At 42.0% G+C, this 21,144-nt stretch overlaps 1 protein-coding gene across 1 annotated transcript; it reads right to left on the minus strand.

Annotated features, from left to right (window-relative positions):
• Positions 1 to 1,503: 1,503 nt before the first annotated feature.
• On the minus strand, positions 1,504 to 11,289 carry LOC124003020 (zinc finger protein 23-like). The gene is made up of 2 exons (XM_046310945.1): positions 11,032 to 11,289; positions 1,504 to 3,683 (listed from the first exon to the last, which is right to left on the minus strand). The coding sequence occupies exons 1-2, from the start codon at positions 11,222 to 11,224 to the stop codon at positions 2,506 to 2,508; spliced, it is 1,371 nt and encodes a 456-aa protein (XP_046166901.1). The 5' UTR covers positions 11,225 to 11,289; the 3' UTR covers positions 1,504 to 2,505.
• Between the last annotated feature and the right edge of the window lie 9,855 nt (positions 11,290 to 21,144).

The raw sequence follows: 21,144 nt of genomic DNA on the forward strand, positions 1-21,144 counted from the left end.
AGCATGCTTTTGCGGCACAGTCGATAGCGCGCCGGACCTCGGGCTCGAAGGTCGAGGGTTCGAGACCTGCTCCCTGCTGTTTCATTACATTGGTGTCAGAAGTGGGATTATTTGTCAAGTATTGATCATCATGCCACCTGGAAAGGAGCATCAAACTAATCACCTTGCACTTTCACCACCCTGTGATATTCATCGTAACTGATTTAATCTGTAGCCTTGTCAATAAACTGCATACCCACCCGATTAGCCAACAATCACCCCATTAAAAAAGGTGGAAAAATATTAATTACATCATTCATATGGTGAATGTGGTATCCCACACGCGTGTGCACCTTTCCCGATGAGTCGTAATGGGAGGACCACACAACATGTCATCGTGTGACTTCAAGTTTACTTCGATATGGTTATTATATCAATATTTGCACATAAAAGCATTCGCAGCGCCATTTCTCGCTTAATAATTTTACCGACACAAAAATCTATCACCATGTAAAACAAACAAATTATCTGTCGGCATTTATTAAATCGCACCGAAACTGTTTCCATCACAGCTGTCATTTTTATTTTTTAAAATACAGTATGACTTTACTCATAACTGGATGGCAACGTGGTTAGGGACTATTTACAACACTGAAGGACAATGCTGTATGGTTATGTCTTGAAGGGGTATAGTCTGTCAGAATGGACTTTTTGTAACAGGCTAGGATAATTAGGTTAAGGTTAGGAAAAGAGTTAGGGTTGGCAAAAATACCAAGATTTAACACCACATTTTAATGGGGTTTGACCATCCTGGCCAAGTGGGTTGTTTAGGTTTTAAGTTTAGGGGTGTGTCTTGGGGTAAAGTGGGCGGTAAAAGCTTCTGTTTGGGATTTTGTTAGTGCTCAAATATGGCTGTCTCACTTCCATTAGACTGCAGATTAAGTTGTTTATCATGATGTGAAATAGCCCAGAGGTTGAATTTGGATATTGAGGACTTTATAACTCATCCTGATCCTCATACTCAATGTAGTTGCAAAATTTCAATCATTAAGCTGTTCTGAATACTCACTAACTTAATACATTATGCAATACATAATTCAGTTTCCTATTCTATGTGCTTAGTGGGAATGGATGTTAGCGGTTACACATGTTATCATCATATCTCTTTTCTGTTAGCCGTGGGAAATGTCATACACCTACTTACCTTATAGCCTACAGTATGAGCATGGCATAAAAATGTACATTTCTCACACTTGCTGTTTAACATATTTGCTTACTCTTACAATTACAACCTCTCTCTCTCTCTCAACCAATGGGAGTAACTCTTGCAATGTATTTATGTTTCAAACTTACCCAAATTCTCTTAATTGTAATCACATCACCTGGCTCCGAGGATCTTCCCTCAAGAGAAGGCCATTTCCCAAACTATTTAATAAAATGTCATATTGCATTCAGTCTCTGTTCTCAATTCAGTTAATCGTGTACTAGATTTAAATGCCTTAAGTAGCCTAAGCATACACACTAAAGCCAGAACATTTTTTTATTTATTATTTCAATTCAATTACTATTTTATTTTAACATTTGCTAAGCTGCATGGCGGAAAAGACAAAGGAGAGCACTTATTTTAAAAAAAACTTATTTTCCATTTTCTCACAGCAGAGATATTACAGACAAAGTAAAACTATGCCTCAATAACAACACCTTTACATGAACATCCTAAACATTCTACATGACAGCACAGATTGTCCATATATTCTCAGCTTGGTAGACAAAAAACAAACAATGAATTCAAAAATAAATGATCACATAATGTGGAAGGGTGTAGGACTGTCTATCCTACAGTAACAGCAATTCAGTGGTCACTATATGCATTTATTTATTTAAACTTTTTATTTTTTACTATACGACTGTGATATATGGTCTTGTCTCACCTAGTTCCCTTAAGACAGGGTTTCTCAAAGGGTTTCTCCTGGGTGAACATTTTTATATTTTCTTCCCCCTAGTACTACATAGCTGATTCAAATAACCAACACCTCATAAAACTTTGATGATTTGAAATCAGTTGTGTAGTGCTAAGCAAAAAAACAAGTGTGCACTCGGGGGAGGCCTAGGACCTACTTTGGGAAACCTTGCCTTAAGATGAACGCAATAAATGTAAGTCACTCTGGATAAGATTTAATAATAATAATATATAATATATGCCATTTAGCAGACGCTTTTATCCAAAGCGACTTACAGTCATGTGTGCATACATTCTATGTATGGGTGGTCTGTATCACACTACATGGTTCTGTGTACATTACATGTCTTCTGTCACTGAATGATTACTGCAGGAGATTTCATTGTTCTCCCAAAGATGAATCAGTGAAAATTATTGAGGGGTTAGGAGCTAATTACAATCTCCATTCTGAAAGTGACCCTCTTTAAGTTCAGCAACATGTGACATTGGAAGGAAGTGAGTCGCTTGGGGTGCGGTGTTGGTTTGGAATTGGGGGCACTGTTTGTACATGTTCTTCATGTGCTTTCTCAGGGTCCCCACATCACTAAAGCTTCTGCTGCACTGGCTGCACTGAAACAGTTTCCAGTTCTTTCCAATGTAATCCGTTGGTGGAGACTTCGTTTACTTGCTGAGACAAAGGATTTCTCACAAAAATGGCACTTATATGGTCTCTCCCCCGTGTGGTTCCTCATATGCACGGTCAGGCTGCTCGAGTGTTTGAAGCATTTGCCACATTCTTCGCACCGATACGGTTTCTCCGCTGTATGAGTCCTCATATGCTCTTTCAGGTTTTGCTGCTGCCTGAAGCCTTTGCCACATTTTTGGCACCAATATGGTCTCTCTCCTGTGTGGACACGCATATGCGTTCTCAGTTTAGCATTACAATGGAAACATTTGCCACAAATATGACAAAAAGGTTTTTCTGCAATGTGAGATTGTTGGTGTTCTATCATACATTGAGAAGAGTTCATGTTTTTTCCACACACACCACACATATGTTTTGCATCATTTGCATGTACTGTTTGCGCATGATTAATTAAAGCCACCAGAAATTTAAAAGACTTCCCACAGACTTTGCAACAAGGAGCAGCATTGCCATGACTGGCTGATTTCTGATTGGTCATCGCATCGGTTTTCCAGCCCTCTGCAGAGGTACTGGAATTTTGTCTCTCATTTGTCCACATTCTCTTTGATTTGAGTAGCTTTAACACTGGTAGTAGCTTTAACACTGGCACCCCCCCGTTAACATTTTCACTGACTTCACATTGAGTTCCATTTACTACAGGGACGGGTGGAGAGTAACTGTTTGATTCTGTTCCTCTGTAAACCTCGCCATCAGGTTCAGTTTCCATCTCTGTAGTTGTGCTGATACATACTAAGTCCCTCTCTCTGGTCTGCATTGTTAGGGTTTGGGAAAGATGTGAGGGCTGAGGGGGGTCCTGATCACAGTCATTTTTCACACAGGAAGGAGTGAATATGAACTCTTTGATATCAGACTCCAGCCCCTGAAGCTGCTCTTCCTCCTGTCTGGTCCTGATCTCCTCCTGTTCCTCTTTAATCTGTGTGTGATCTGGGTCCTCCTGTTCCTCTTTAATCTGTGTAGGGTCTGAGTCCTCCTGCTCCAGACCTGGGCTGCACTCCTGCTCACAGTGCTGCTGCTCAGAGGGAACCTTCTCAGGGACTGGGACAGTGAGCTGCTGGGGTTCTGGAGTGATGGAGAAGGTAACATAAGGGAAATAGGCCAACATAAAATGTGCAATACTTTGATACTGTTAATCTTATAGTCTGATACTAAGATTTATGGGTGATTCCTCACAAAACTAGAACAAAACCATGATTTGAGATTTTCACAAAATGTAATCCATAGAAGGAAGAAGGATTCTTGAAATATCTTAAAGCATAATTAAGAAATAATGATTTGAAGTTTGAATATTGTGACAATTTGTCCCTACCCAGGCATCTTATGACATGTTTCATCTGTAGGTGCTACAAAGCAAAAGTATAATTTGAAGCTTTATCGCTTGCTCTGTAATATGAGTAGTATTAACTATTATTTTATGTTCAACAATATATTGAAACTTTTGCCATATAAAACATTTTCAATATTCATGTTTATATTTGTCAGTACTCATAAATTTAAGCAAATGGTTAGAAATGTAAATACTACTCATATTATACAGAGCAAGCGGTAAAGTTACATATGACACGCATGTTTACTCTGTATCACCTACAAATGAAAGAGTCTTAAAACGAGGCCTGGGTAAGTCCAAAATGTCACAAAAAGCCTAGTCCACCTTCAATTAATAATTTCTGCTTTAAGAAAAACGTTATTGTCGACGCAATGTGGAAATTTGTCTTTGGCTTCACCCCATAAAAAAGACAATACACCATCATGAGCATATCATTCTCAAAAATCTATTTGTACTTTGTAAACCATAAAAAGTGCTACAGTGCCATTGCAGTTATAAAGTCATATGTTGAGTCATTGGTCTAAATCTGGTCTATTTAAAATCTTCTCATGGATTGAGACAGGTTGGCCACCCTAGCCCTTGATCATTAATCATTTCCAATACATGACACTAGAGTCATCGGAAGAAGGTGTCTTCTATAGGGGGGAGTTTTGTTATGCTCCACAACGCTCAATCTGAACTTTAAACACACGTCACTTGCGTAAGGTATTGGAAGTAGAAGGATTTTATCTATCATATCAGCGAGAAATCATTGAAAAAACCCAAAAAGGTTAAATTGATACATCTTGATAGTGTTAGTCTTCCCACATGGCCATATCTCCATGTTACAGAGCTTGTTTACGGAAAACAGACAGAAGACAAGAGGCGAACCACCGGTGTAAATGAGCTATCTAGCATGCTCTGAACAACTATGTGTAAGCGTAACTCGGGAAGTGCAGGCCCCCATAGCTGTATGGATCTTTAACTGCTACAGTAAGTCAACCTTTCTTATTTGAAGGATTCTTTCTCACTGATGAAAAGAGCCATGTGTTTCAAAAGCGATGATTGACGTTTCGAAGCGTTAAAACATTGTTGGGATTTAAGTTCACGAGGCAGTCGTGGGAGAAGCAAATGTCTCAGAACTGCAGAGAGAAGGCAGAATGCCTCTTAGAGTTTGAGAGCTAGGTCCACCCCAAAGTACCACGTCATGATGACACTCAACTGTCTCGATCAATGAGTAAAACATTTGAAATATACAAGATTGCGGCATATATCGCTCCTAATGGAGCAAAACATTTATTTTAATAATGGAGCATTTTCTAAATTCAAACGCAATTGGACACAGACATTTTAGAAGATACTATCTTGGTTCTCGTTTTAAAAAAAAGTAAAAAAAAAAAAAGGGTGGTTGACAGTTCTGTGGGGAGCTTCTCAAACTCTGAATTAGGGTTGACCCCGCCCCCTCCAAAATATTGGTTGGCCCGAAAGTAATCTGTTCTTTCAACCAAGCGATTGGTTGAAATTTTTAAACGTGAACACTATCAGTCAAAAGTTTTAGAACACCTACTAATTCAAGAGTTTATTTTTACCATTTCTACATTGTAGATTTAAATTATTATTCTACATTGTAGAATAATAGTGAAGACATCTAAACTATGAAATTACACATATGGAATCATGGAGTAACCAAAATAAGTGTTACACAAACCAAAATATTTTATATTTGAGATTCTTCAAATAGCCACCCTTTGCCTTGACAGCTTTGCACACAATTGGCATTCTCTCAACCAGCTTCACTTGGAATGCTTTTCCAACAGTATTGAAGGAGTTCCCACATATGCTGAGCACTTGTTGGCTGCTTTTCCTTCACTCTGCAGTCTGACTCATCCCAACCAACTCAATTTGGTTGCGGTCACCTCCCAAGTGGCGCAGTGGTCTAAGGCATCGCATCACAATGCTAGCTGTACCACCAGAGATCCTGATGTGAGTCCAGGATCTGCCGCAACCGGGAGACCTACGGGGCGGCGCACAATTGGCCCAGCACTGTCCGGGTTAGGGGAGGGTTTGGCCGGGAGGAATGTTCTTGTCAAATCAAATTTTATTTGTCACATACACATGGTTAGCAGATGTTAATGCGAGTGTAGCGAAATGCTTGTGCTTCTAGTTCTGACAATACAGTAATAACCAACGAGTAATCTAACTTAACAATTTCACAACAACTACCTTAAACACACACAAGTGTAAAGGGATGAAGAACATGTACATAAAGATATATGAATGAGTGATGGTACAGAACGGCATAGGCAAGATGCAGTAGATGGTATTGAGTACAGTATATACATATGAGATGAGTAATGTAGGGTATGTAAACATTATATTAAGTGGCATTGTTTACCAATTCAGTTTGTCCGTGATGTGTACGCCGCGGAACTTAAAACGTACTACCCTCTCCACTACTGTCCCGTCGATGTGGATAGGGGGGTGCTCCCTCTGCTGTTTTCTGAAGTCCACGATCACCTCCTTTGTTTTGTTGATGTTGAGTGCGAGGTTATTTTCCTGACACCACAATCCAAGGGCCCTCACCTCCTCCCTGTAGACAGTCTTTTCGTTGTTGGTAATCAAGCCTACCACTGTAGTGTCGTCTGCAAACTTGATGATTGAGTTGGAGGCGTGCATGGCCACGCAGTCGTGGGTGAACAGGGAGTACAGGAGAGGGCTGAGAACGCACCCTTGTCGGGCCCCAGTGTTGAGGATCAGCGGGGTGGAGATGTTACCTACCCTCACCACCTGGGGGCGGCCAATCAGGAAGTCCAGTACCCAGTTGCACAGGGCGGGGTCGAGTCCCAGGGTCTCGAGCTTGAAGACGAATTTGGAAGGTACTATGGTGTTAAATGCTGAGCTGTAGTCGAACAGCATTCTCACATAGGTATTCCTCTTGTCCAGATTGGTTAGGGCAATGTTCAGTGTGGTTGCGTCGTCTGTGGACGTATTGGGGCGGTAAGCAAATTGGAGTGGGTCTAGGGTGTCAGGTAGGGTGGAGGTGATATGGTCCTTGACTAGTCTCTCAAAGCACTTCATGGTGACGGAAGTGAGTGCTACGGGGGCGGTAGTCGTTTAGCTCAGTTACCTTAGCTTTATTAGGAACAGGAACAATGGTGGCCCTCTTGAAGCATGTGGGAACAGCAGACTGAGATAAGGATTGATTGAATATGTCCGTAAACACACCAGCCAGCTGGTATGTGAATGCTCTGAGGACATGGCCGGGGATGCCGTCTGAGCCTGCAAGGGTTAACACGTTTAAATGTTTTACTCACGTTGGCTGCAGTGAAGGAGAATCGGCTCGTTTTGGTAGCGGGCCGTGTTAGTGGCACTGTATTGTCCTCAAAGCAAGCAAAGAAGTTGTTTCGTCTGTCTGGGAGCAAGACATCCTCGTCCGCGACAAGGCTGGCTCTCTTTTTGTAATCCGTGATTGATTGTAGACCCTGCCACATAGCTTGTGTCTGAGCCATTGAATTGCGACTCTACTTTGTCTCTATACTGACGATTAGCTTGTTTGATTGCTGTGGAGGCAATAGCTACACTGTTTGTATTCGGTCATGTTTCCCGTCACCTTGCCCTGGTTAAAAGGAGTGTTTCGTGCTTTCAGTTTTGCGCAGTTGTTGCTACCTACCCTCACCACCTGGGGGGAGCCCATCAGGAAGTCCAGGATCCAGTTGCAGAGGGAGGTGTTTAGTCCCAGGATCCTTGGCTTAGTGATGAGCTTTGAGGGTACTATGGTGTTGAACACTAATCTGTAGTCTCTGCTGCCTGTGACTGGAACGAACGGCAAAAATCGCAATTTATCACAATATACTCTACTTCAGGCGAGCAAAATCTAGAGACTTCCTTAGACTTAGTGCACCAGCTGTTTACAAATATGCACAGATCACCCCCCTCGTGTTCTATCTTGCCGGTGCAGCGTATATCCCACTAGCTGAATATCCAGGTTGTCATTCAGCCATGATCCCGTAAAACATAGGATATTACAGTTTTTGATGTCCCGTTGGTAGGATATTCGTGATCGTACCTCGTCTAATTTATTGTCCAGTGATTGCACGTTGGCGAGTAATATTGATGGTAATGGCAGCTTTCCCACTCGCCTCCTGTGGGTCCTCATGAGGTATCCTGCTCTGTGTCCTCTATACCTGCAAATAGTGGGGATGTTGGCCCTGTCGGGTGTTTGGAGAATGTCCTGTGCTTCCTGCTTGTTGAAGAAAACCTCTGTCTAATCCGAGGTGAGTGATCGCTGTCCTGATATCCAGAAACTATTTTTTGCCGTAAGATATGGTTGCACAAACATTATGTACAAAATAAGTTACAAATAACGCGAAAAAAACACAATAGCACAATTGGTTGGGCGCCCGTAAAACTGCTGCCATTTCTTCCGGCGCCATTTTGCTGAGCAATCAAAGTGGAGTGGGATACCATTCTATAGGCCACAATCTACAGCCTGATCAACTCTACGCAAAGGAGATGCCACGCTGAATGAGGCAAATGGTGGTCACACCAGATATTGACTGGTTTTCTGATCCACTCCCCTACCTTAAAACAAGTATCTGTGACCAACAGATGCACATCTGTATTCCTACTCATGTGAAATGCATAGATTAGGGCATACATTTATTTTAATTGACAGATTTCCTAATATGAACTGGAACTCAGTAAAATCTTTAACTGTTGCATTTTTTTGTTGTTGAATATTTTACCTAAAACCTCCATGGCCTGAACACTTGAAAAAAATGTACCCTACCCTTTACCCCAAATAAATAATAAAGTGGATAGGAGAGAACATGTCTACTATTTACCTTCCCTTCTTGGACAGAACAGAGCATTAAATAATTTGACTTTAGCTGAATCTTATTTTAATACTATAAAAATCACCAAAATTAGAGGCTAAGAATGGACAGAGACACAGGCCTGTGTTTAACTTATCATACTTCTCAAATGCCAAATCAGTGTGTCTTGTTTGCAACGAAACTGTCCCTGTTTGCAAATAATAGGAATCTGTGCATGGTAGACCTACCCTTCCACCCCAGACAGAGTAGACCTACTGATGCAGACACATTTAAGATTAACTGCTGGCTACACTTCTTCCATGGCTCAACCCAATGAGAGAAGGTCACAAGTGCTTCCCTAAAAGCTGTCTGGGTTGAAACATCTATTGTACAGAAAGTAAACATCTTAATGAATTGATAATGACAGAATGACTTTACTTGTCAAGCAAAATCAGCCTTTGAATGTCAAAGAAACAAAACAATGATATCCCCATATGCATCGGAGTCACGTCTTTCCAGGGTATTTTACAGCTTGGTTCTAGCATAAAAGCATTGTGCACCAAAGCGCTGTTATAGATTACTTTATATAATCGGATCCATTTTATTTTATTCAAAATGTTAAGCTAACAAGGGGTAGGCCTGTGATTTTGGGTGCATTTTCTTTAATAAAAAGGTATGCCTGTGGCATACCCTCTCATACACCTCAAGTAGAGTCTTGGCTTTAACAGCCCTTCACTGACATGAAGGTAGGCTATTTAAAGTGTGCATGGTGGGTGGAAAAATTGACTGACAAATCAATGGATATAGCAGCCTGTAGCCCAATTTAATCCGTCAAAAAGGTAGGCCTACCTCAATTCTTAAATTGGAAGAAATAGGCTCCAACAAAGCCCTCTTGTTCAGTCTAATTCAAATGAAGACTGTTGAAATTAATTATGCCTACTTTCAGCACCAGGAGCTGTCTATTTCCACAGCTGCTGCATTAAGTTACTAGCATCTGGCCTATTGTGAAGTCAATAACTAAATACATCATGGGCAAGAAACATTGGTTTTAATTAAATCTATTATAGTAGTAGCAAGCTATCAAAGTTGACCTCTGTTCATCCTCATCTTCACGCTCTCCTTCTCAAACTTAACATAATATAGGCTATAGTCTAGTCCACGAGCAAGAAAATAAAATATACATTTACATTAGAAACCTTTGACTCGCCTCCTTATCTGCCACGTACGCAGCACAGTCAATGGTTAAGCAGCAACAGTCAATGGTTAAGCAGCAACAGTCAATGGTTAAGCAGCAACAGTCAATTGTAAGTCGCTCTGGATAAGAGCGTCTGCTAAATGACTTAAATGTAAATGTTAAGCAGCAACACAGTCAATGGTTAAGCAGCAACACAGTCAATGGTTAAGCAGCACACAAAAACGTTTTTGATTAGCTGAGCAGTCTGGGGCTCAGGGTTGGACTATTCATGCAGCCTAGTTTTATTTACATGACCCCAGCAGCTCTAACAAATATAACTCTGCGCTTATCCGTGCATGCACTTTGTAGCCTATAGGTTATGGATCATTTGATTGAAACCACGCTAAATAGCTTGGAGGCGCACTTGATTTGGCGCACCAGCAGAGAATCACGAGGGGCAGCATCGATGTACAAAACATTAAGGGCACCTTCCTAATATTGGGTTTCACCTCCCCTTTAGCCATCATAACAGTCTCAATTCGTCGGAGTATGGACTCTACACGGTGTCAAAAAATTTCCACAGGGATGCTAGCTCCTGTTGACGCCAATGCCTCCCACAGTTGTGTCAATTTGGCTGGATGTCCTTAGGGTGGTGGACCATTCTTGATACACTGGAAACTGTCGAGCGTGAAAAACCCAGCAGCGTTACAGTTCTTGACACAAACCAGTACGCCTGGCAGTTACTACCATACTCGTTCATTGTTGCATTTCTTTTTGCACTTAAATATTTTGTCTTGACCATTCACCAATTGCCTCAAGGCTTAAACATCCTTATTTAACCGGTCTCCCCCCCTTCATCTACACCGACTTAAGTGGATTTAACAAATTACATCAATAAGTTATCAGAGCTTTCACCTGGTCAGTCTATGTCACGGAAAGACATTAAAGACTACCCTTAATGTTTTGTACACTCGGTGTATAGGCTAATAAAGCAAATAATTATATAACACTTATAAATATCGACACTTCTTTATTGCAAATGACTTGACCCTCCCCTGGACTAGATTTAAAAAATACTTGACCCTCCCCAGTCAGTCAAGCCTGTTAGCTACAAACCTGTTTCATGTAATCTTATCTCTGGTTTGTAAACCGAATCCAGTAGTCTTTGTAGTCGTTTGCTCTCCTCATTTGAGCGGGACATTTCTTCCTCGTACACTGTTATAATTTTCTCCACTGCCCCAAATATCTCCACAGCCACCGCCGTTAATTTCTGAGTAAGAAACGCATTCAACACCTGTAGTTTGGACATTTTCAGTAGCGTGAAAGACGAGCAGACGACCTCAGATAAGTGTCTCGTTAGCAACAAAAAAAATACTTCCGGGTCACAGAATTTCGCAAATTTTCTAAATAAAAGCCTCCTCACACAATAGTCGGAAAGACTCCATTCTTCTTCGGTGAGGTTTATCGGCGGTTGGCATCCAAAGTTATGGTGCATTACCGCCACCTACTGTACTGTGTGGGCCAAAGACGGGGAGAAACGAAATTTTACCTACCAGCCCGTTGCACTTAAAATATAACTATCAATGATATTCTCCTCAATATACTCTTTAAAATGTCCTATATCCCCTTCATGCTAGACCTCAACCTCTTTCTCTCTGATACTGCCCACTGTGGCAATACATGCTCCATGGTCTCTGTTTCCTGGCAATAATCACACTTTCCTGTTGGATGCGTTCCTTTCACATTTAAGTTCTTATTCAACCGGCTGTGTCCCACCCTTAATCTTGTAAAACATAGCCTCCTCTCTTAGGTCCCGTCCTGCCACCCCCCCCCCCTGACTTTCCTTTGTACTTGAAATAAATGTCTGCCCTGTATCTCTATTCCAATGCTCCTGCCATCTCTGCACCATCACTGTCCATATCAGGCTTTTTGCCTCTGCCTTGCTCATTGAAACTACAACATCAACATCCCCACTACCAAGTGCTTGTTTAACCAGTACATCAACTGTTTTGTTCCCCTCCACCCCCACATTAGCTGGGACCCAAGTAAATCCTATCTGTATACCCATCTGTCTAATCCTGCCATGGGTTTGTAACACCTCATAAAGCAGGTCTTGTCTGCTACGTGAGCTAAAGGACTGGAGACTCATCAACACTGCACATGAATCAGAGCAAATAGCTACTACTAACGACTTACTACACACACTGCAAGGCCAACAGTATGGCCAGCTAGTCTCTCCAACACTTCTAGATCAACTACTGGAGGGGGGAGTAGCCGTGGTGGATTTAAAGGAATAGCTACCATTGGACTAAACTTCCTTCCATACAGTGCCATCTCCTTCGCCTGGGTATTACCCACCCACCCAAAGCTTCTGTCTTTCCTCATGTTCCCAGCATGCCTGTAAAATCCCTTTCGCAGGATGAGACACCCTATGTTCCTGTAGGTTGACCCAATATTTTTTTGTCAGCTGCTGTCTCCTAATCTGCAATGGCATATCCCCCATCTCCACCTGTAGTGCAGCCACTGGGGAGGCCCGAAACGCCCCACTACATATTCTGAGTTCTTGCCCCTCTTTCTAACGAAGTCTGATCTGCTGAACCATACCCTATACTGTCATAGTCTATTACAGATTAGAACAATGCAACATACATGGTCATCAATGACGAATACCCAGCACCCCCACTCCTTCCCCATCAGACAGCGCATCACATTTAGCACCTTCTTACACATTACCACCACACTCTCAATGTGTTCTGCTCAGGTCAGTTTAGTGTCAAAGAATATCCCAAGGAACCTGAAGCCTCCTACCCTCACCAAGTTTCTCCCATATAACATCAAGCATACCTCATCTCCCATCTTCCTCCTGGTAAAGAAAGAACACTGTCTGAGTTCTCTATAGAGAACCTGAATCCCCACACTTCAGGCTCCTATTTTCCCCACTGCCTGTCTGACTGACTTGCCTAAAGTAAATTGCCTGTTACTCAGGCCCAGAATAATAATAATAATAATAATAATAATAGCCAGAATAATAGCCAGAAGCCAGGATGTGCATATAATTGGTAGCATTGGATAGAAAACACTTTTTGTTTGAAGTTTGTAGAAATGTATGAGACTATAACACAACGGATATGCTAGGAGAAAATCCAAAGAAAACCCAACTGTATTTTTTTTGAGATCCCATGCTCTTCCCTTAGAACGTATAGGGTCAATGTTAAATCCGGCTCCCAGATTGCAATTCCTATGGCTTCCTCTAGATGTCAACAGTCTTTGTTCAAGGTTTCAGGCTTGTTTCTTCCCAAATGAGGAAGACTTTTGGCACTGGGAGTCATAGCTGGAAATTAGTCTGTGCGCGTGAGATGAAGAGGACGCACGTCTGATAATTGTACTTTTCTATTGAACATACTTCTTTCCGTATTAAATATTATAGTTTAATTACATTCTAGCATACCTGAGGATGAAATAGAAATGTAATTTGACTTGTTTTAACAAAGTTTAGTGGTAGCTTTTTGGATTCCTTTGTCTCGATGTTGAACGATTGGATTACTCAAATCGATGGCGCCAACAAAACCGACTTTGTGGGATATCCATAATTTTAATTTATCCATAATTTTAATACATTCAAATCGAATTTGATTTGATTTGTATGTGCCAAAATGTTTAATATCCATAATTGTAATGATTTCAATGATGTTTGAATTACGTGCCCTCCAATTTCACCGGAAATTGTCGACAGGTGTCCCGCTAGCGGAACATCCCAGAGAGGTTTGCCTAGTGCTTTACCTCAAATTGCTTCCTGTACCTTCCTAATTATGGCACTTTTCTTCCCCTCTTCCATAAGGCCCCATCATCTGCAAATAACGACCTCCCAATATCCGCCCATGCCTGAGAGTAAACATCATTGATCATGATTGAGAACAACAGAGAACTAATCACGCTCCCCTGCGGTGTACCGTTATCCACCAGGTAGCTGCCTGACAGAGACTTCCCTAGAAAACAAAAATAGAATGCCCACCCCACATCACACAATGACCTAACCAAATAGAGAAATAAAATGGCTCTCTAAGGTCAGGGCATGACACACAGCTGTTATTGCTGCCAAAGGTGATTGTAACACAGGGGTGTGAATACTTATGTAAATGAGATATTTATGTATTTCATTCTCAATAACTTTGCTGTTTCTAAAAACATGTTTCTACAATCCCAGTTTAGGTCACCTTGTAGCACGAGTTCAGAAGATAGATGGGGGGAAATCAATACACATATGGTATCGAGGGCACAGCTAGGGGCAGAGGGAGGTCTATAGCAAGCGGCAACAGTGAGAGACTTGTTTCTGGAAAGGTGAATTTTTAGAAGTAGAAGCTCAAATTGTTTGGGTACAGACTTAGATAGCTTGCAGAGTTCTGTATTACTATCTTTGCAGTAGATTGCAACACCGCCCCCTTTGGCAGTTCTATCTTGGCGGATAACGTTATAGTTAGCAATGGAGATTTCAGGGTTTTTGGTGGTTTTCCTAAGCCAGGATTCAGACACGGCTAAGACATCTGGGTTGGCAGAGTGTGCTAAAGCAGTGAGTAAAACAAACTTAGGGAGTAGGCTTCTAATGTTAACATGCATGAAACCAAGTCTTTTACGTTAACAGACGGCAACAAATGAGAGCACCTGGGGTGGTGGGAGTGGAGCTTGGCACTGCAGGACCTGGATTAACCTCCACATCACCAGAGGAACAGAGGAGAAGTAGGATAAGGTTAAGGCTAAAGACTATATGAACTGGCCGTCTAGCACTTTCAGAACAGAGAGTAAAAGGAGCAGGTTTCTGGGCACGATAGCATAGATTCAAGGCATAGTGTACAGACAAAGGTAAGGTAGGATGTGAGTACATTGGAGGTAAACCTAGGCATTGAGTAATGAAGAGAGAGATATAGTCTCTAGAGATGTTTAAACCAGGTGATGTCATCGCATATGTAGGAGGTGGAACAACATGGTTGGCTAAGGCATATTGAGCAGGGCTAGAGGCTCTACAGTGAAATAAGACAGTAATCACTAACCAGGACAGTAATGGGCAAGGCATATTGATATTAGAGAGGCATGCGTAGCCAAGTGAACATATGGGTCCAGTGAGTGGTTGGGCTGGCTGGGGACACAGCGATTCAGACAGTTAGCAGGCTGATGCTAACAAGCTAGCAGCTAGTAGACCGGGGCAAGCTAGTAGTTAGCAGGCTGGGTTAGCAAGCAAGCAAGCAGTTAGCATGGGCTAGCAGTTACAGACCGGGCAGGTAAGCTAGCAGTTAGTAGACCGGGGCAAGCTAGCAGTTAGCAGGCCGGGTTAACAAGCAGTTAGCAGGGGCTAGCAGTTAGCAGACCGGGTTAGCAAGCAAGCAGTTAGCAAGGGCTAGCAGTTAGCAGACCGGGCAGGCAAGCTAGCAGTTAGCAGACTGGGCCCGGCAAGTTAGCAGTTAGCAGACCGGGTTAGCAAGCATGCAGATAGCAGGGGCTAGAAAGTTAGCCTTTTGGGGACGTCACGATGGGGGAGGTCTGTTTTTGCCTCTTCGTGCGGTGACGTCGATAGACCAGTTGTGGAATTAGTAGGGTTCCAAGTAGCTCTAGGTAGCTAGCAGGCCTAGCTGGTTAGCATAATGGGCCTTCAGCGGACGTCCCACCTGAGTGCACTGTGAAGGAGGTGCTAATGAACATTGTTCAGTGCCTCTGTGTTCAGCTTCTTCAAAAGGTAATGGTATTGTGAGCTTCCGTAGTTTCCCGGTCGATGTAGAGCTCAGAAAAAGGTGGTTGGTGGCAGTACGTCGTGACAACAGCTACAATAGCAGCTAAATCATGTCTAGTGCTACTTGATGCTTAGAGAAGATGGGCAATAATAGTAATGAGCTTTTTTGGTATTCATATAGTCTGGGTCTGTCTTTAGGTTTTGCAAGCTACACCCACCTGATGGCCTTCTGGCACTTGATTGAGCGGTCAGCAGAGACCAGGTTTATAAGAGTCACAAGCACCAATCCATCTGAAACAAGTGTTACTCGAATAAAACCAGTAAGGGACAACTTCATTAAATACAGTACTTATAGAATATTATTTGATCTTACTGTAATTGTTAAACATTATTTACTTTTTGTGTTATGGACAATATATTGTACTAAAACAGTTTTCTTTATGTTCAGACACGGCCATCAATCAACAATTTCTTCTTGTTTTTGACTCATCTGTCGCTGGGTCTGAAGCCGAAGGGTTTGGCCCATCGGTTCAGCATCCACCAATCGTCTCGTGTCATCATTGTATGCTGGATCTGTGAGTGACAAGGAGATCTTCAAGTAGTCTGGAATTATTTCCTTACTCAACTGACATGGCCATTGTGGTGGATGAGGGCTTTCTCGTAGATGACATTGTTCCGTGCAAGGTCTACCGGCCAGCCTTTCTGTCAAGACGCACACAGATGCCAGCGCACGAGGTTAGGGAGACCCAATCCATTGCCAGGCTGAGAGTGCTTGTTGAAAGAATGATCCGCTGAGTAAAGGAACACAAGCTGTTTGACACAGTCATCCCCTAACAATCTCAGGCAGCATCAACCAATTATTTGTAGTGGCATGCTTGTTGGTCAACTATCAAAATGGACCTTTGGTCAGTGCATGGGCCAAGCCAGTGTAAATGTACATGTGTTTATTTACTAGCAGAAAAATAATAATTTGTTTATATATGACATGTATCAATAATGTGTGTGGAGCTTGTATTGGCTGTAATTAGGCAAGGAGTTGGGGGAGGGAAAGATATCAAGTAAACACAGAATATCCAGAATGCAAGATTGAATACAATGTTAGAGATGTGTAATTGATTAACTGAACTGTTGAACATTTTCTGAAATATTTGTTTTAAACAAATCTATTCCACTGTAGTTTTCTTCACAAGAACATCAATACTTATTTTTCATGATACCACTAAACTTGACACCCATGCAGGGGATCCATTCAGGTGCGAGATAAAAACTTCTGCAAGTAATGGTAAAAATAAGTGGTCAACCTTCTCTCTTATAGTTTTTGAAACCTGTAGATCTTGAGATATCCTTTCAACTAGGATGTGCTCCTGTGCACAGATGATAAAGTCACACCAGCTACAACCTGTGTGGTGGAAAATCGGTTCAAATATGACGCAATCAAAAACTTTGTGAAAATCAAATAGACTTTTAATACAACAGTATCGCAAGCCGGAGTGGTCCGCGGAACACACACTTTTTCAGAGCACTCGCTCTGATTTTATACACACACACACAACATATGAGTTCATCCTACATGCAAATGAAGTTACATCCCAATCCGTGCGTCCTGCTTGTTCAGCCCAATAACGCCCATATCTGCTTTCCTTCAGATTATAATGATGACAAGACCCTTGCTTTGCCCCTGCACTCAGCTCAATGCTTTCTTCTGTATGTGTGTTATCTAAGGTCAGCAGACTATGTGTCTCCTCTGTTTTTAGCGTGCTCGGCTATACTAAAAATACTATACATTCCTCTATTTTCTAGGCTTGCTTTGTTTCTGCATTTAGCTTAATGCATTCTTTATCTTGGATCAGCAGTCTATGAGTCTCCCCTGTCATTCCTTCAGCATCTCTATGTCCTAAGAATATGTGAACTATGTCTATAATCCATCAGTTGGTCATTTGGCTGACCCCCTCCTTTGTATATCCCTCTGACCTTTGTATGTCCAGCTATTCTAGGCATCTATGTGTCTCCATTTTTAGTGTTTCCAGCTGTCCCATACTCTCATGGCCTTACTCTCGCTTCCTGTCCTATACAATAGACAATGCCTTTTACCAGAATGGTAAATGTACTCTATAAGTGTATCTTTCTTTTGTGTTACATTATTTATGATCTTCCATATATGTACATAATTTCTCCCATACCTGTGAGAAGGATTTGACCTTGTACCTGCCAGTAGTAAGCATTAGATCTCTTCAACATCTCCATTCTGTATCTTCAGGTAAGGACTTCAGCTCTCCATTCTGTATCTTCAGGTAAAGACTTCAGCTCTCCATTCTGTATCTTCAGGTAAGGACTTCAGCTCTCCATTCTGTATCTTCAGGTAAGGACATCAGTTCTCCATTCTGTATCCTCAGATAAGGATATCAGCTCTCCATTCTGTATCCTCAGATAAGGACATCAGCTCTACATTCTGTATCTTCAGGTAAAGACTTCAGCTATCCATTCTGTATCTTTAGGTAAAGACTTCAGCTCTCCATTCTGTATCTTCAGGTGAACATAACTTGGTACATTTGGGTACTTGACCTCTGAGAGTCCAAAGTGAGGTCGCACACTGGGATCAAATGTGATGCCATCTGGAGAGGATCCTAACCACGGGGAATCTGGCTGCACTACGAAGCCACACGGAAAGAAGTTAACATTCTTCAGTGTGCAGTACTCCTGTACATCCGCTAGCCCCCTCTTTATCTCTTGGTCTGCATACCAGGCATGTATCCATTGAGTGCTTTGTAGAGAGAACTTCTGTAAAACATTTTCAAATCAAATCAAATGTATTTATATAGCCCTTCTTACATCAGCTGATATCTCAAAGTGCTTTACAGAAACCCAGCCCAAAACCGCAAACAGCAAGCAATGCAGGTGTAGAAGCATGGTGGATAGGAAAAACTCCATAGAAAGGCCAAAACCTAGGAAGAAACCTAGAGAGGAACCAGGCTATGAGGGGTGGCCAGTCCTCTTCTGGCTGTGCCGGGTGGAGATTATAACAGAACATGACCAAGATGTTCAAATGTTCATAAATGACCAGCATGGTCAAATAATAATAATCACAGTAGTTGTCAAGGGTGCAGCAATTCAGCACCTCAGGAGTAAATGTCAGTTGGCTTTTCATAGCCGATCATTAAGAGTATCTCTAACGCTCCTGCTGTCTCTAGAGACTTGAAAACAGCAGGTCTGGGACAGGTAGTACGTCCGGTGAACAGGTCAGGGTTCCGTAGCCGCAGGCAGAACAGTTGAAACTGGAGCAGCAGCACAGCCAGGTGGACTGGGGACAGCAAGGAGTCATCATGCCAGGTAGTCCTGAGACATGGTCCTAGGGCTCAGGTCCTCAGAGAGAGAGAGAAAGAAAGAGAGAAAGAGATAATTAGAGAGAGCATACTTAAATTCACACAGGACACCGGATAGGACAGGAGAAGTACTCCAGGTATACTAAACTGACCCTAGCCCCCCGACACATAAACTACTGCAGCATAAATACTGGAGGCTGATGATAGCCCCGGACAGGGCCAATCAGGAAGGATATAACCCCACCCACTTTGCCAAAGCACAGCCCCCACACCACACTCTTCAACCACCAACTTACCATCCCGGGACAAGGCTGAGTATAGGCCACAAAGATCTCCGCCAAGGCACAACCCAAGGGAGGGCGCCAACCCATTTTAAAACCTTAAAATCAGGTTGGAGAGATTACTATGACAAAGACTCATGTAACTTGTCCAGAAACAGCACAAACCTGAAAGTTCAAATAAAATGGATTAAAATATACAGATTTATAGATTATTATATATTTCCCCCCAGTCTTTGTCCTATACATTTATCACTTATCATCTGGAAACAAAAAATCACAATAATTTTTTTTTCTAAAACCTTTCCTTTCTAGGAACCTCCAATTTACCTTATTCCATCAGCACACGAGTTAGTAGGTTTACAGAACTCTATCCCATCAACCGGACCTGGCTTCACACCCTAATTAACAAGGATTTACTATTACATAGGCAGAATACTTTTCAGGTGCATTTTTTACGGATATTGATAGACTCACAAGTGTTCATGGCTTGTGCCAACACTGTTCTGTGTCTGTGCAGCTGTGAACTGGTGGTGCAGCAGGAATGTTTAGTTGAGAGTAGTGCGCTGTCTGGTAAAGAAGGGCCACCAGATGATTGCACATAGCACTTCCTGCAACACAGGAGCAGTGGCTTTGGACCACCGTCACTGGTACGGAGAGCTTTAACACCATCTGTGAAGTGAAGATAAGTGTTATGAAAGACTGGAGTGAGAAACAAGAATGATGCGGCACATAAATAACAATAAAAACATAGTAGTGTCTAGTTTTCTTAACTAGGAGCACATTTAACTATACAGGAATACATTGTGTTTCAGTAACAAAACTACCAAACACTGCATAAACAGATCTTTACCAAATAACCTGTTAAGTGGGCAATTCTAAATTGGGATTGGGACTCATCATTAATATCTATCTATTGTTAAGATTAAATGTTGACACTGTCTCCAACACACCATGATGACAGTATCTCACAGAAGATGTTCTAAGGTTTGCTAGTAGCTATCTATAACCTTTCCCTCTTCCTCATGGACCTGTGACAGGCAGCCCTCACGATGATCTCCCCTGTCAATACATCTTTGTTAGTTATCAAATCAAATCAAATCAAATTTGATTTGTCACATACACATGGTTAGCAGATGTTAATGTGAGTGTAGCGAAATGCTTGTGCTTCTAGTTCCGACAATGCAGTAATAACCAACAAGTAATCTAACAATTCCAAAACTACTGTCTTATACACAGTGTAAGGGGATAAAGAATATGTACATAAAGATATATGAATGAGTGATGGTACAGAGCAGCATAGGCAAGATACAGTAGATGGTATCGAGTACAGTATATACATATGAGATGAGTATGTAAACAAAGTGGCATATTTAAAGTGGCTTGTGATACATGTATTACATAAGGATGCAGTAGATGATATAGAGTACAGTATAAACGTATACATAAGAGATGAATAATGTAGGGTATGTAAACATTATATTAGGTAGCATTGTTTAAAGTGGCTAGTGATATATTTTACATCATTTCCCATCAATTCCCATTATTAAAGTGGCTGGAGTTGAGTCAGTGTGTTGGCAGCAGCCACTCAATGTTAGTGGTGGCTGTTTAACAGTCTGATGGCCTTGAGATAGAAGCTGTTTTTCAGTCTCTCGGTCCCAGCTTTGATGCACCTGTACTGATCTCGCCTTCTGGATGATAGCGGGGTGAACAGGCAGTGGCTCGGGTGGTTGTTGTCCTTGATGATCTTTATGGCCTTCCTGTAACATCGGGTGGTGTAGGTGTCCTGGAGGGCAGGTAGTTTGCCCCCGGTGATGCGTTGTGCAGACCTCACTACCCTCTGGAGAGCCTTATGGTTGTGGGCGGAGCAGTTGCCGTACCAGGCGGTGATACAGCCTGCCAGGATGCTCTC

The sequence above is a fragment of the Oncorhynchus gorbuscha genome, linkage group LG18 (assembly GCF_021184085.1).
Source record: "Oncorhynchus gorbuscha isolate QuinsamMale2020 ecotype Even-year linkage group LG18, OgorEven_v1.0, whole genome shotgun sequence".
Taxonomy (NCBI): Eukaryota; Metazoa; Chordata; class Actinopteri; order Salmoniformes; family Salmonidae; genus Oncorhynchus; species Oncorhynchus gorbuscha.